The sequence below is a fragment of the Rousettus aegyptiacus genome, unplaced genomic scaffold, assembly GCF_014176215.1.
Source record: "Rousettus aegyptiacus isolate mRouAeg1 unplaced genomic scaffold, mRouAeg1.p scaffold_m13_p_1, whole genome shotgun sequence".
Classification (NCBI taxonomy): Eukaryota; Metazoa; Chordata; class Mammalia; order Chiroptera; family Pteropodidae; genus Rousettus; species Rousettus aegyptiacus.
The window spans coordinates 44,342,916-44,359,547 of NW_023416284.1; the positions used below are offsets into that span (position 1 = coordinate 44,342,916).

Genomic DNA, 16,632 nt, shown 5'->3' on the forward strand with positions numbered 1-16,632 from the left:
TAAGCATATACTTGACTTTTAATAAAAATAATAATTGTTTAAAAGACCTGCATGGCAGATAAAAGAAGGGGACACATATCCAAGTGCCATGGACCCGTTAAAAGAGTATCAGAAAGGCTAAATTCTAAAAAGGAATTAAGAATGTGAAAAATGTCTTAAAAAAACAAACAAACACCTTTCCTTGGAATAAGGACAACAACAGATGCTTGAGGTGCATGGTTTAATCTTAACTCCTTTATTCTGTTCCTTTATGGGGAGGAGGATGGAACAAATGTCAAGATAGAAAGGGAGTAACAATGATAATTAACAATGATAATTAACAATGATAATTAAAGCTGATAGTGAGATAGTAAAAGAGCTTCCTCACAGTATTAACAATAATCTACTCTCTAAACTTAAATTATGTGACAGAATGCTGAAAGCACTAGGAAAAGCAATTATGGATTTCTTCTGTAGTAACTGGGAGAAGAGGGGCCAGGCAAGTAAAGAGAGATTGTATCCAAAAGACAGAGGGGGTTGATCCTGGAAAGCTACAGGCTGGTAAACCTGATGGCAATTCAGGTGAAATTCTCATGTAAATTTTTACACAGAGGATTTTCAACTGTTAGGGCAAAAAACCCCAAATTGGTTCATTATGAACACATGTATCAAATCAACTGAACTTTTTGCAACAAGACGAATAGATTAGTAGAAAGAGTTTATTGGATTTCTGTAAGATATTTTCCAGTTTTTGTAATTAAGATAGAGAAACTTAGGTTAGGTCGTTATACATTTAGTCAAATTGTGCCTGAATATCCTCTTCCAAAGGTAGGTGATAATTAGCAGCCTCCCAAGGTGCTGTTTTAATCAACAACTTTGATAAAAATGTAGAGATCAAGCTTATCCATTTTTTTTTAGATTGGGAGGGTCACAGAATGAATCTGGACTTAAACTAACAATGTGAAATTAAACACAGGATAAATGTACAGTCTTGAATGCTGGTTCTAAAAGAGTAAATGTATTTGTCTATTAATTTAACACATCTGAAAAAAAAACTAGGGGTTTTAGTGGATAGAAAGTTCATTCAGAGTTTATGGTGTGACTTAGCCTGCACTTAAACTAGCTTGGCCTAGGATTATGTTAATGAAAGCATAGTGTCCGAACTAAGGAAGATGATATATCCTCTAGTTTGGGGAGAACACCTCATACTTTGCATTTCACATCTGGACAGCACATTTAAGGTAAGTTGTTTTAAAACTGGAGTCTTGTTCAGAGGAAGTACACCAAAAGTTGTCTCTTAAAGTGGAAAATCAAATGAGGAAGAATTGAAGGGGTTGTGTATTAGTCAGTGTTCTCCCGAGAAGCAGAACAAATAAGATCTATAAAGAGTGATATAGAAGAGGATATTTATTATAGGAATTGGCTCATATGTTTACGGAGGCCGAGAAGTCCCACAGTCTGCCCTCCGCAAGCCTGAGAATCAGGAACGCCATTGATATAATTCAGTCTGTGTAAGTCAAGGGTAAGTCAAGGTGTCAGAGGCCCTCAAACCAAGAGTTTCGATGTCTGAGGGAAGGAAAAGATAGAGGTCTCAGCTCAAGAAGAGAGGATTTGCACTTCTTCACCTTTTTGTTCTATTTGGGCCCTCAGCAGATTGGATGGTTGCCTTTCCCACCCTCCTTGAGGTGGGTGGATCTCTTTTCTCAATTTACTGATTTGAATGCTAATCTTTTCCAGAAACACCCTCACAGATACACCCAGATGCTGTGTTTTACCTGCTATCTGGGTATCCCATAGCCTAATCAAGTTGAACATAAAATAACCATCATGGATTGGGTGTGCATTTAACCTGGAAAATAAAAGTGTTGATGGAAAGGGAGGGTATTCAGATCTATGTGAGGGGGAAAGGAGTAAGTTTACTCTTGGTCCTCACAGAAGAAAGAATGAGGACCATTGAGGGGCATAGACTTCAGCTCAACATAGTCAGGATAAAAAAGAACTTTGTAAACTGGACCGGGCTACTTCAAGTAGTAGTAGGCTCCCTGTCACTTAAAGTGTTCTAGAAGAGGTTGGGTCACCATCTATCAAGCATGTTATTGCATATATTCCTCCAGCGAATGAGATTGAATCAGATGAAGCTTCTTTTATATGATTTTATATGATGCTGGGAACATATTTTGTGTGAAACACATACATAGCATATTCCAAAAAGCACTATTTACCTACTATGTGAACTCTACCTCCAGCCTTAAATCAAGGGACCTCAACTGTTGGTTCTGATGCCACAAATCCAAAATTGCTTTGCAGATTAGATTATCTTTTTGGTAGATATTTGCAAATCAAATTTATATTGCTGGGTTTCTTAGGTTAGTAGAGAGTCAACTTTATCCTAAGAATAAACCTTTCCTTTTTGCTTTGTGATTTCAATAGCTAGATCAGAGTTTGGTTTTCAAGTAAACAGTTTTGAACTGAAGGCATGTCTGGTTACAAAGATTTCTCTCCTCTCTCCCTTCCTACTAAAAAGTACAGCCATTCTTAGTGGTCAGTGGCTAACTGGACCATGTTTATGACGAGTTTGTTCATTTTCTTTGACAGGATGGACGGGCAGCATCGTCAATTCTGGTTGGTGCTATGTTCATTTTCTGTAATCTCTACTCTACTCCTGGTCCAGCTGTTCGATTGTTATATGCGAAGCGACCAGGAATCGGACTTTCACCATCCCACAGGAGGTAAAGTAAGCTAGATGCATGGTAGGCGCAGATGTGATCTAATTGATATTATGTACCTAACAAACAGAAAAAAACCCTTTTAGATAATTGACTTTTCTTCTATTTAGTCAGTTTCCTCCTTTCTCTTACTTAAATTGCATCTCCTTAACTTTTTTTTTTGCATTAAAAGTGCTTCTGATGATAAAATTCGAAAATTTTCACAGTGCCCGGTGGTTAACTGATAAATTTAATCTACTAGATCAAATAAGAATAGATATTCTAATATTGACCTAGTATAAAGTTCCCATAAGCTTTTTTTTTTTTTTTTAAAAAAAAATAAATGCCCCTTTATCACTTCTTCGAGGGAAGTATAGCAGTGACACTAGATAAAAGCATTCCAGAATTATGGGCTGCATGCTCTTTTGCTAGTTCATGGTTAAGAAATTAACATGGTAAATTTTTATTGTAAGTTAATAATATGCAAAAACAAGCCTCATAGCAAAAATCGATTGCTTCTTTCTTTGGGTGTGGTGAGCACCCACAGAATGATAATCTTCTGTTTTAGATACCTGGGCTACATGTGTGACCTCCTAGCAGACAAACCTTACCGCCCTCACTTCAAGCCTCTCACGATTAAGTCGATCACTGTCAGTCCAGTCCCTTTTTTTAACAAGCAGAGAAATGGATGTCGCCCTTACTGTGATGTACTGATTGGAGAAACCAAAATATATACAACCTGCGCAGATTTTGAACGAATGAAGTAAGTCATGACACTTTTCTTTACTTCTTCTGTGAACTCCTCAATTCTTGTGTAAGTCAGATTATGTTCATCCTGTGAGGACTACATCATTGTGAAATGACTGATATTAAAAAAAAAAAAGAAAGAAACACAACTAACATAGGTGGTAATCATAGAAAAGCACAATGAAATCGAAGGATGCCATAGCCCTCTTTCAAATGGTGATGCACGCTAAGGGACTAACGAGCTATAATGAGGGTTAAGACAGTGGTGTGGGACAGTGGACTTGGACATTTAAGAAAGGGATAGCATCTTGGTGACATTTGGTGAGGATGATGGAAGAGTCATGATTGAATGAGGTTTGTAGGTGAGCAACTAGGTAAATGGTGATGTAATTAAAGAACTTATAGAATCTACAAGATAGAGGTGCCAGTGGGAGGTGGTAGGGAGTGTACAGAGAGGGACTGGATGGTAACATGAAATGAAATTAGTTTCGAATAGATTGAATTTGAGGATTAGTATCCAAGACCCTCAGAGAGCTCTTCCTCACTCTTTCTGTACTAATTTTGTTTGGACTTTTTGTTCCCTCTGTTTCTGCTTTTACTATTAATTTAAAATTAGGGAAAGGCAGATATATCAAGGCATATTTGAAGAAAAAGAGACCTGCAAAGTAGAGATGGGCGATTGATTTATCTGAAAGTCCAGACGGGGTAGAGAGAGAGGGACCCTGGGACCAGACCAATGCCATCCCATGGCAGAACCAGTTTGTACCCAGTTGGCACTGGCTATGCTCTTGACTTTGTTCGAGATAGGAGATGGTTCTTGGGTCCAGGCCTGGGCAGACAGGTTCCTATATCTGTGCAATTGTACCAAATTGGACTCTCTTTCATGTATGTTTTTGTCTCTGTTTAGAGAATACCGTGTACAAGATGGGAAAATATTCATTCCATTGAACATCACTGTACAAGGAGATGTGGTTGTTTCCATGTATCATTTGAGGTCAACCATTGGGAGCCGCCTACAGGCCAAGGTATGGTTTTGGGAAGAATCATGGCATAAGCTCCTTTGAGCCTTCAATAGGAGTATTTCAGGGATCTTTTCTCCACATCACTTGGGGCTTGAGGGATTTGTGGTTTTAGAATCAGCAAGAGCCTTGAAAGGTTGCTTATGCTCATCTCCCTCATTTTCAGGAGAGGAAACTGAGACTCAGCAAGGTTGTGACTTGCCCAGATGACTTTGCCAGAAGGTGGCAGCCTTAGAACTTTTAGCAAACCTTGCTCTTTAGAAGCTTGTCCCTTTTTTTTTTTTTTTTTTTTTTTTAAATAATGTCCCATTTGGATCAGTGTGAAGGGGGAATATTTCTCCTAAGGGTGTGGGATTAAGTAATTATATTTTTTTCAATGCTTTTACTGCAATAAAATTAACATAACATAAAATTCGCCCTTTTAAAATGTACAGTACAGTTGTTTTTAGTGTTTCAAAAGGTCGTGCAACCATCAGCACTCTCTAATTTCAGAACGTTTCATCACCCCCAAAAGAAACCCTGTACCCATTAGCTGTCATTGCCTATTCCCCTTCCATAAGCACTAATCTGTTTTCTGCCTCTATGGATTTACCTATTTTTGACATTTCATACAACCAGAATCATACAACATATGGTCTTTTGCGACTGGCCTTTTTCACTTTCATAATGCCTTTGAGGTTCATCTATGTTATAACACGTAACAGCACTTCATTCCTTTGGCCAAATAATATTCTATTGTATGACTATGCCACCTTTTACTAATTTCTTCATCAATTGATAGACATTTGGGTTATTGCCACTTTTTAGGCATCAACAAATAATGCTACAAGTAATTGTATTTTAATTAATCAGATATTTACTAAGTACATGGACTGTGCCAGTCATTGCGTGGGTGTTCAGGATTGACAAGAATAGGACTGTGTCCCTACCTGTAAGGAGCTCATCCTAGTGTGGGAGATTCACACATGTACAAAGGTTCCCCTGCCATGTTAGAGGTAGGATCAGCTGCTATAATGGGAGCAGTTTTTTTCAGCCAGTGGTGGCTCGGAAATGCTATAGAGAGGATACGACTTTTCATGGTGGGCCGTGAAGGATGAGTTCATCAGGTTGGAGCAGGAGCATCCTGGATAGAAGGAATGGAATGAGTCAAGGTATGTCAGTGTGCAAGAACATGGGGCATTAGCAGACAAGGAAATGGCTTGCTCAGGCAGAGTTCTTGGAGAAGAGAGGCTAGAAATGAAGCTGTTCCAAATGGAGAGGTCATTTAACATACAAAGTAAGCAAAGATTCAAATGTAGAAACAGTTGAAGGTGCATGGCTCCTGAAAACGTAATCTTGATCCGATTCCTTTTTCCCTGATTGTAATGTGCTCCTCTCCTGTATTTTTAGGTGACCAACACTCAGATATTCCAGCTTCAGTTTCATACTGGATTCATACCCCTGGAAACAACAGTTTTAAAGTTTACCAAGTGAGTGCTGCCTGAGCCAAAAACCCTTTTCAATCCAAACAGTGCAGAGTGCTGGGAGCCAATTGCTCAGCGCTGTGCTGCAGCATCTCCGAATCCTGCTTAGCAACACAGAGAGGCTGGCGGCATTTTACAACTTGCACTTGGATATGATTTGTCTTGAACAATGGTTCAAAGGATTTCAGATAGAAAGGCCTAAAATTCCATATGAGGGATCAAGAGGGAACAAAGTATCAGTACTGTGATTCTTGGTATCTGTGTATCCTTTTGTGTTTTTCAACAGGGGTGGCAGTTTCATCAGTAGTATGATATGAGCAGTGACCCTTCAGGATGGATGCCAGGCCATAGCACTGAGGCAAGGTCCTAGGAGACCCTCTGCCCCAGACATTAATCCTTAGTTGCAATATTATGGTATGGTCTAGGGAACCCAGGAAGCTGGCTTAAGCTATGATGAGAGATGGGACTTGCTGTGTCAGGCTAAGGCTAGACATTCGAGAGCTCGGGGTGGAGGCTGTGGGCCTGTTTCACTATTTTAACAATGACTGGCCATGCTAGTGCATACTGGGAGAATGTGTCAGCCCTGCTTTGTAGAATGCTTTCACATGCAATAGTATTCAAATTCTTTGAGTAAGCATTAGTCCCCTTTTTTTCTCTGGATGAGGAAACCGAAGCTCAGACCAGTAAAGTAACTTAGCTGATTAATGACTGATTTTTCTCTAGAAATGAGCCTCAGAGTTAACGTAGGTTTCTGTGCTGAACATCATACTGCTTCCGTTGTTTTTCACTGACCTTATTCTTTTACATCCCTATTTAGGCCTGAGTTGGATGCTTGCGATGTACCAGAAAAATATCCTCAGCTATTTCAGGTGACTCTGGATGTAGAAATGCAGCCCCACGACAAAGTGATAGACTTAACCCCACCTTGGGAACATTACTGCACAAAAGATGTCAATCCCAGCATCCTCTTCTCTTCTCACCAGGAACATCAAGATACTCTGGCCTTAGGAGGTATGAGTCACCTGGTGGTTTTGTTTTCTGCTCAAAGCCTCTGTGTTATTTATCACGTTGATTTATTTCCTGTGTTTCATCAACACCTTATGGCCTTTTGTCTTGCAGGACAGGCTCCTATAGATATCCCTCCAGACAACCCCAGGCATTTTGGTCAAGGGGGCTTCTTTTCCTCTCTCTGTTGGCAAGGTACTTTTAAGCATTTCTTAAGTTACATGGTTAGATGATTCAGTTACACAGTTTTTCTATAAAGATGATTAGTTCTTGAAGCAGCCTAAAGTAAAGCAGCACCGAGAAGTCATGCAGCTTCCTCCTTATTTCACACTCTCTTTGCTCATTCCTTTTTCACAGCAGGCAGCTTTCCTGCTTTCAAGTCCATACATGGTCTTAGACTGATGCAAAAGGCTACTTTACGTAGAATTCTCCCTTTTCTCTCTATGCAGTATGTAGGATCGCATCTTTCCTAGATTTATAATAAGTGTGATATTTTCTAGGATCTCTCTTTATGCTGCTGACTCACAAATTAACAAAAACACAATCTCCTGCCCTCAACTAACTAGTCTATAAGTATAAAATTTGGTATTTCCCTTGAGAGCTCTAAACACTGGCAGGGCAGAGCTGAGCTCCCCCTGGTGCAGGGAAGGCAAACACTTACCTGTTGTCTCTGCTGTTTGCTTTAACCACTATGGCAGAAATAAGACTCCGTCACAGTATCTTTTTCTCCTGAACCTGGAGATGTTCTGGAATCTTTCCAACATAACACTTCAGACTGCTGCCATCAGCCTGGCATTAGCATTCTAATTGATACCCATCTGCCATCTTTGCTCTAGAGTTTGCCAAAGTTAACTGCAAGTTTCAATGAAAAATTGAATAATAATGACTTCTTCTATGAAAGAGGTGGAGACCTGGCTTTGGCAATGGCCTCCTTACAATTTTCTTGATTGACCTTCCTCTGCTGTGTGAACATAAGACAGTGTTCTCATTGCCTACAGAGAGTTTTCCACGTTTGGTGAAAAAATCATTTATGTAATTGCTTTAAATTGAAAGGCTTACTTTTGGAAATTTCCTCTAAGAAATAAGACCACTAACACACCAAAATGGAAAACCCGGGAACTCTACATAGCTTGTAGATTTCTCAGTTCCTTCTTGGTTTCCCCTGTATCTTATCTTCCTTACATAAGGGCTTTCAATAAAACTTCATGTTTACCTCTTTACTGCCATTTTAGTAGTCATTCCTGTTAGGCTCTGAAATAGATTTTAGCACAAATGTACAATTCCTTATCCTGACTTCGCAAAGCCAGATACGTTTAGAAATGCAGAATTTTTTGAATTTTAGAAAGGTAGTATGGTACATGAACTGTGTATTATTTAGCGTCCACAGTGGCATTTCCAACAACTTATAATCAGACATATTAACATTTCTGCGCTCAAATATATAAATAATAACCCCACGTGAGCTAAACAAGGACTAAACTTTCACATCAGCTCCGGTCAGATTATTGCGCTGAGTTTGCACCAATTTAGGGAAACTTTTCCATTTCCATAGCTTTTGCATTTCAGAATTGGGTATAACAAATGTGGATCTGTACCTCAGAATGTGGGTCTGTCTGACATTAAATAATAAAGTTCTGTAGGAGGATCTGTCTCAAGGAGGGCCTGGAAAGTCACTCGCCAGCCTCTCTAGTCCCTCCCCAGAAGACGCCTCTTTCCTGTTGCCTATTTTAGGCCGAAAGTATCTCCTTTCAGGTTGGTGTAAGGACTATCCTAAGCAGAGCCACTCCTTCTATTTACTTGTTAGGTGTATGATTAACTTCTGTTCCAGACTGTGGGAGAAAAGCGTTGCTTTAGGCTACAGGCCTCATGGAAAAGGAAAAGATGGTGAGGGGAGTCAGCAAAAGAATAGGAGATTATATTTTTTTCAAAGTATCTAGCATAAGGCCTGGACGAGAATAACGACAACACCAACAATTGATAATAATAGATATAAATACTTAAATACTCCTTACTCTTGATCTGAGCGCTTCTTATACATTGCCTCATGTAATTCTCACAGCAGCCATGGGAATTAGGTACTATTTATTACCCCATTTTTTTGAGGAGGAAACTGAGGTCCAGAGAAATAAAGAAACTTTATCAGGGTCACAGAGCCAGTAAGTAGTGGAGTGAGGATTCAAACGTAGGCTGTCTGGCTTTTCACTCCTCTGCTATACAGCCTCTCAAATGCTCAACACATGATAATTGAATGTAATGTGAAGAACATCAAATTTTCTATTGGAAAGGGTCTGAAAGCATTGTTTGCTCAGGGCTGCACCTTCTCTCTTTCTGGAGCATGTTATACATACACATATGTTATAACAAAACCAACAATGTTGTGGCTGGTAGCTACCCATTTCTTGGCATATTGGCTTTTCTTAGATCAGAAATCTGAGAAATCATTCTGTGAGGAGGACCACGCAGCACTAGTTAATCAGGAAAGCGAGCAATCAGACGATGAACTCCTGACCCTTTCCAGTCCACATGGCAATGCCAATGGTGACAAACATCATGGAGCCAGGAAGCCCAGCAAAAAGCAGCAGGAGCCGGCTGCCCCTCCACCCACCGAAGATGTAGACCTTCTGGGCTTAGAAGGGTCTGCAGTGAGTAAGAACTTCTCCCCGCCAGTGGCTCCTCCCACCAATTCTGAACTTCTCAGTGACCTGTTTGGGGGTGCAGGTGTGGCTGGCCCCGCCCAGGCTGGTCAGTCTGGGGTGGACGATGTGTTTCATCCAAGTGGACCTGCATCTTCCCAATCAACACCGCGCCGATCTGCCACCTCCACCTCTGCGTCTCCAACCCTTAGAGGAGGAGAAGGTAATTTTTACCCATGTTGCATCATACTTCTTGGTTTTTAATTAAAACCTTTGAGCCAAACAGGTAGAACTGAACTTTCCTAATAAACTGGACTTTTCTGGTCTCCCTCAAAGTCCCTCAGAGGTCTATATCTTCATTTAAATGGAGAACACAAGAGGAAATAGAAATATTACCCATTTTGGTAGGACAGTGTAAGAATGGATAACAGCTCCTTATCCTTACTTTAATTTTTTTTTTCAGAGCTTCAATACCTGAGCTGTTTTGGTTACTTCTGCTTAGAGGTGTAGATTGATGAATTATTAACAATAACAGCTAATATTTGTGTGGTATTTGCCAAGCATGGAATTTAATACTAAACATGAATTCAGTTCTTATAAAAAAAAAAAAAAACCAGTAAATAGGTGCTATTATTATCCCCAGTTGAAGAAATAGAGGCTTAGAGTCAAATCAGTTGCATGCATTTATACAGTTAGTAATCAATGGGGCCAGCATCCAAAACTAAGACATTTGACTCCAGAAATTTCCCTCAGTTTTCCTATAATGCCTTCCTGGAATTATAGTTTTCTGGGTACACTTTGACTGTGTACAGAAGTACTTACTTACTTCAAGATATATTCTTCAGAGACTCATGGCAGTAGCACAGCTGACTGGAGCAGAGCAGTTGGTGGCAGGTGAGGAGTTTGAGCCCCATGTGGATCAGTGAGCTTTACTTTGCTCATTGCTACAGACTCAACCCATCTTTTGACTGGCTGTCCACAATTTTTTGACATTTGCAGGACAGTGTAGCTGGGTAAGCAGAGGTTCTTTGTAGCTTCTGAAAAACCAGCTCCCCCTTGTTACCAAGACAAGATCACATTAGGAAGAGTAAAGAAAAATGTCTTAACTCTCGAGGCACATGGTAGGAACTTTTTTTCCCAAGCTCATCCTTCACTTTTCAGGAAGCATTGGGCTGGTCTTGAGTTGTGGTAGTTCGACTGGAGGCATTCTTTATGAGTGAGTCTCAGAATCATAGAATGTAGGTGCAGAGGCTCAAACTCCTGCACGTTACTGGTGGAGCCAGGATGTGAACCCAGGAGTCCCGAATCCCAGGCTATTTCTCCACACATCCTTCTATCCAGTTCTTACTCTCCAAAATGAATAAAATCTGGCATTTTATTTGTCAGAGAAAAAAATCCCCAAGATCCAAGAAAGCACAGTACTCAATGGTCGCATGTTAAGATCATACACATTGGTGACTTTTGATGATTTAATTCATCACAGTCCCCTGGAGGTATTTTTGTTCCAGTATCAAAACTAGAAGAGACCTTTGAGACATTAGGTAAATCCGTGCCTCAGGTGACAGACAATGAAATTGAGACTAGATATATTGATTGATTTGTCCAAGGATACACAGCTGATTAGTGGCAAACTCAGATTTAGAACTCAAGTATTCTCTCCCCTAAGATGAAGTAGAAAGAACACAGACGAGATTTAAAGGAATAGATTTGAATCCCAGACTGACACTTAACTATCTGTGTAGACTTATCGATCAAGCCTTAATATTCTTAGTTGTAAAATGGCAATACTACTTACTTATCAGCATTGTTTTAAAGACTAAATTTTCAGTTCTTGTTTTATGGTGTGGGAAAGTTCACTTTTAGTTATCGGAGAATGCCTCTAATTTAACATAAGTTGATATTAAAAGCATACCAAGGAATAGTGAAAAGATCTTAGCATCCTCCACTAGTTGGCTTCAAACTTAGATGTAGAGGGGTTAATCCATTGTCCTCTTACAGTTACTCTACAAATCTCAGTGTTCTCATATTATAGAAAGGATAGTTTTGTGAGTATTAAAACAGGTAAGGGATATACATTGTATAGCAGAGTGCCTGATAGATAGTTGATTCACTGGTACTACACAAGGGTAATCTGCTGTCCACCAGATACTAGGGGAACATTATGACAGGGAAGTCATAGCTGAACACTTTAAACTATATACCCTACCTGGACTATAAGAGTAGGATTTATTTGTTAACTTGTTTGATTTTAGTTGCCTATTCTTAAATAGGTCAATTGTACTCTAGGAAGCAGTCAACTTATTGGTTTGATATTTAAAGATTAGAAAGTAACATCTAAAGAAGCTAAAGGGAATTCTGTTTCTTGCCCAATAGTGAAATACTAAAGGCCAACTATATACATGCATTTCTTCACATTCACTTCACACCTTGAAAATTTGTGAGATGCCTTTGGGAAATTCCTGGAATTTGGAGTCAGGAGACTTGAGTATGAATTCCAGCCCTATATGTACTTGATCTTGGGCAAGAACCTTGGCTTTCTAATCTCAGTTACATTGTCTACAGAATGAAAGTAGTACCGCTTTTGTGTGATAGCAGATAAAGATAACTGAAGATCAGCTGAAATGTTCTTTATGAAAGGCAATGTAAACCTTAAGACATGATAAGATATTAGTATTGTTGCATTGCTACTGGAAACCTCAGCTGCCCACTTTGTTCTAGTCTTAGTTCATTCACAAACCTTTGTTGGCCCTGGAGGAAGTTTTAAGGATACTATGGGCCTGTAGAACAGCCCAAGGGGCAGGCACCATCCTCATTTTTCAAGTACTTGGCCTAGGGCTGGCAATAGCAACAACTCTTCAAATTTATTCAGTGAATGCACTCACAGGACAAAGTAACACATTTTTCCTTTGTTTTCTAGGTGCCACCTTTGACCCATTTGGAGCACCTTCTAAACCATCAGGTCAGGATTTGCTGGGTTCTTTTCTGAACACATCCAGTGCTTCCAGTGACCCTTTTCTTCAGCCGACGAGAAGTCCTTCACCTACAGTGCATGGTAAGAAAGTATTTTATATTGTGTTCAGTAGAACATAGATTTCCACAAGGTATCAGTAAGTACTTAGATTTAAAAGCATCCTGTAGGTGTTCTGGGGGTGGGCTGTGGGGTGGAGGAGAAGCTACATAATGTATCTCTTTTTTGGGGAGGGAATTAACAATTCACATTAACAAATTAAAAGTTCCAGGATATCTTGCTGTAAACAAGCCTGCCTAACTTTATTTTACTCAGCTTTTGCAAAACTTATTTGACTGTGAAGTTTTTTTTATTTTTGCATTAGAACTACATGCTCAGAATTGTAAGACACCATTGATTATAAGGCATTTCTTTATTTTATGTACTGATAAGGAAGAAAAAGGTCCCACTGCTTTTAGTTGATTGGAAGATGCATCCTAGTTGGAGAAATCTTTTTTTTTTTTTTCATGCCTACAGCACCCTGTAAGGTGCGCATTGGTGACTTTGGCATATTGGTGGTCTCCTATTCAAGTACTAACCAGGCCCGACCCTGTTTAGCTTCTGAGATCAGACAAGATCGGGTGTGAAAAAATCTTTGAAATGTGGAAAAATATGAGTCTAAAATTAATAAAAGTTGATACGAGCATTCCACAAAGTTAGTATTCTACAGAACAAAGTTTAGAATAAAACACTCTGATGTATTAGAGCCATTCTATCTAATATGAAGTGGCCTTTTAGCACTTGAAATGTGGCCGGTCTGATTCGAAATGTGCTCTAAGTATAAAATACATCCCAGATTTCAAAACTTAATACAAAAAAAAGAATATAAAATATCTCATCAATATCCTTTATACTGATCACTTGTTAAGATAATATTTTGACTAGATTGAGTTCAATAAAATAAATTGTTGAAATTAATTTTACCAGTTTCTTTTTACCTTTTTAAATGTGATAACTAGAAAATTTTAAATCACATATGCAGCTCACGTTATATTTCTGTGAGAGTCTTAGATGGTGTGGAAAGAATAGTAATCATATCCATTTGTCAATGCAAAAGGATATCATTTGGGTACCACTGATTAAAACTGGAGCTCTTCAGTGAAGGACAAATACTTTTGAGCTAGAGAATTGTAGCTCATTTCTGATGTTGAAGGCTACTGAACATTATTGGCCTCAACCTAGAGAGTGATGTATTGATGAAGGCACCCTCAGCTTGCCTGGAAAATGCAGTCCAGTCATCAGCTTGACTTCATGAAAGCCTTGCAAATGCAAAAGGAAGATGAGTTGTGTAACATTAGTCAAACTGGAACTGGACTGAAAATGAGAGATCAGTTTGGAATAACCTTTATGGGTGATTTCCAGTTGGTCTTAAACTTCGGACTATTTGAAATGGGTCCACAGGACAACATACTACAAGAAATGCACCTCTCACCCATGAGCAGTGCTCACCTAAAAGAATCTGCTGATTGGAAGTTTACCACCTTGGGAAGAAAGATGCAGGGATAGAGGTGAAAGCTGTTGGTTTTTCTCATTTACTTAAATATAGGTCACATCAAATGGTTCCCTATTTCACTCAGCATGGCAGCCAGAGTCCTCAATATGGCTTTCGTAGGCCCTGTGTGCTCTAACGCCCCAGCAACCTCATTTTCACTTCTCTCCCTCTTGCTTTCTCCATTCCAGCCATGCTGATCTCTTTGCTGTTGCACTGGCTATCTCTTCTTTCCCCTAGATATTGGCATGGCTAAACCCTTCACTTCCTTTGATCTTTGCTCAATTGTCACCTTCTCAATGGGGTCTTACTGACTGTTCCATTTCACCTCACAACTCATCCCCCTGCCCCTACTCTACATTTTCCTTTCTATGGTACTTACCAACTTGCAATATATTTAATAGTTTACTTATGTGTTATTTATTTTGGTTGTCTGTTCCTCCCCACTAGAACATGAGCTCCACCAAGGCAAGGATTTTCATTCATTAATGGTTCCCACATGCTTAGAAGAATTACTGGCACACAATAGATGCTGTTTATCTATCTGTCTTTCTTTCTAGTGTAAATATAAAATAAATTAACTCATCTTTTCCTACCTAAGTCTCTTTGATACATAATGATAGATAGATAAGGTTATATATCTTCTTAACTTTAATACTTTGAATTTATTGTTTTCATAAAGGTACTACCTTTTTTGTCCCATGGGCATGGCATTTCTGAATCCAGTTCTTTGTTTCTTGTGAGCTGGTTAGACTATGTTGTTTATCTCCCAGTTTAGGCCAGTTAGCACCCCTTTGTTTTGTGGCTACACTTCTCATTTTGACCTGTGTCTTGCTGCTGCATGAAAAGAATTTTTCACTGCCCTTGCTGAGAAAGCAATGATCATTCCACGGTTAGTGGAGCAGTTGCATCTTCTTAATATAGAATAACATACAGGTGAGACTCAGATGTCAGATTGCCCACCTCCAAATTCTTGAGGAATTTTCCTCAGATTTCCACAAGGTATCACCAGTTTCTTCTGAAAATCAAGAAATATTGCCTTTGAGCTCCAAAAATGTTTAATGAACATCTACATTAAAGAATATAAACAATTGAGACATAGTATTGAAAGAAAAAGTAAACAAATAATCACAATAAAAGGCAAAAGGGAGAATAAAAGTATCAGATAATTACTTTTTAATTTGTATATTCCCACATCTCCAGCAGATTTTAAGTTTCTCGAAGATAGGCAGCGTGTCTTTTAGTTTTGTGATCCCTAGTGAGATGCCTTGCATATGGTAGGTGGTCATAGGGATTTTTGGGATTGATTAGTAATAAGGTTGACGTTCTGATACTTAGATCCACATCCTAGTTGGATATAAGGCCTAAATGAGAATATAAAAGGAAATCAAACAGTAAATGTTAGCAAGATGGTCTTAATTTCCACCTTATTTTCAGGGCTCATTTTGGAATAAGAATCGAAAGGAAAGAACTGTTACTGCTGATAATGGCATGTTCTTTTTAACTTGATGAGAAGGCACAAGATATCTTGGTTTGTAGTAAGCAAATAAAACAAGTAAATAAAGTCTTGGTAATACTAATCTTGGTGATGAGATGATTCTTTTGGTGGTGGTGGTATCTGTGTGTATGTTTTAAATCTCAGTTGCAATGTTAGTTTAGTATTTGCATTTTACTCACTGATTTTACGGACAGAACCTAGAGGTACTCTAGAAAGAAATTTTCTCTTATGACATCTTGTTTCTCGTTTGGATTTTATAGATGCAGGAAAACCTTACTACCAATGTGTATTCCTTTAATACACCTGATTTTTTTTTTTTTTTTGCCGAACATTTTTAAATTCTACATTTAGATTTTTGAAGCTAATGAGTCAGTTTTGAATGACAGCAGAAACATCCCTGACGTGAGCATGGTGGATGGCATATAGTCAGTGCCCAATACGTGTTCTGAATGACTCATCATTCTCAATTCATGCCACAGCAGAGGAGAAGACAAAATTTCAGTTCTAACTTGATCGTGTCTCTCATACATTTGTTAATGCAACCAAAGACAAATTGATTCCCTCCCCCCATCTTTTCCTATTGCATACTGACTTTAGGTTAAGTATAGAGGTGAGATGCACAAAGATGAATAAGATAGTTTCTGTCTCCAAGAAGCTCATAATTTAATGAAGACAGACATATGCACAGTTATTGTCGGTTTGGAGGTAAAACAAAAGTGAGCCGAAGAAGGAACAGAGATAAACAATATATGGCTTTTACCAACCCCCATGTAAGTAACCATAGATGAAGGTACAAATTATCAAGTGCTGCAGAACATGACAAGACCCAGAGGGAGGAATGAATCCCTTGGGATCTCGGGAGGCCATGCAGATTTAATGGAAGGTACAGCATTTTCCTGTGTGAACTTAAAAAATGAGTGCTGAGCTATCTTGTTTTGATTCTTTTTCTTTTCCTCATTTTTAGCATCTAGTACACCTGCTGTGAACATTCAGCCAGATGTTTCAGGAGGTTGGGACTGGCATGCTAAAGCAGGTAAGGTCAGCGGTTATATATATATTTCGGTCCACATTTAACCAGTTGCTAAAG

The 16,632-nt window shown here is 39.0% G+C and overlaps 1 protein-coding gene across 7 annotated transcripts in view; it reads left to right on the forward strand.

The window, feature by feature from the left end:
- The window catches only part of DNAJC6 (DnaJ heat shock protein family (Hsp40) member C6), a 130,537-nt gene that overhangs the window by 102,919 nt on the left and 10,986 nt on the right, over positions 1–16,632 (forward strand). For all 7 annotated transcript variants that reach the window (XM_016159151.2, XM_016159149.2, XM_016159150.2 and 4 more), the window contains exons 6-14: positions 2,575–2,708; positions 3,253–3,447; positions 4,339–4,456; positions 5,840–5,919; positions 6,731–6,924; positions 7,033–7,113; positions 9,340–9,774; positions 12,469–12,603; positions 16,510–16,578. In XM_016159151.2, coding sequence (XP_016014637.1) covers positions 2,575–2,708; positions 3,253–3,447; positions 4,339–4,456; positions 5,840–5,919; positions 6,731–6,924; positions 7,033–7,113; positions 9,340–9,774; positions 12,469–12,603; positions 16,510–16,578 — 1,441 coding nt within the window. The remainder of the gene's footprint in view (positions 1–2,574; positions 2,709–3,252; positions 3,448–4,338; positions 4,457–5,839; positions 5,920–6,730; positions 6,925–7,032; positions 7,114–9,339; positions 9,775–12,468; positions 12,604–16,509; positions 16,579–16,632) is intronic.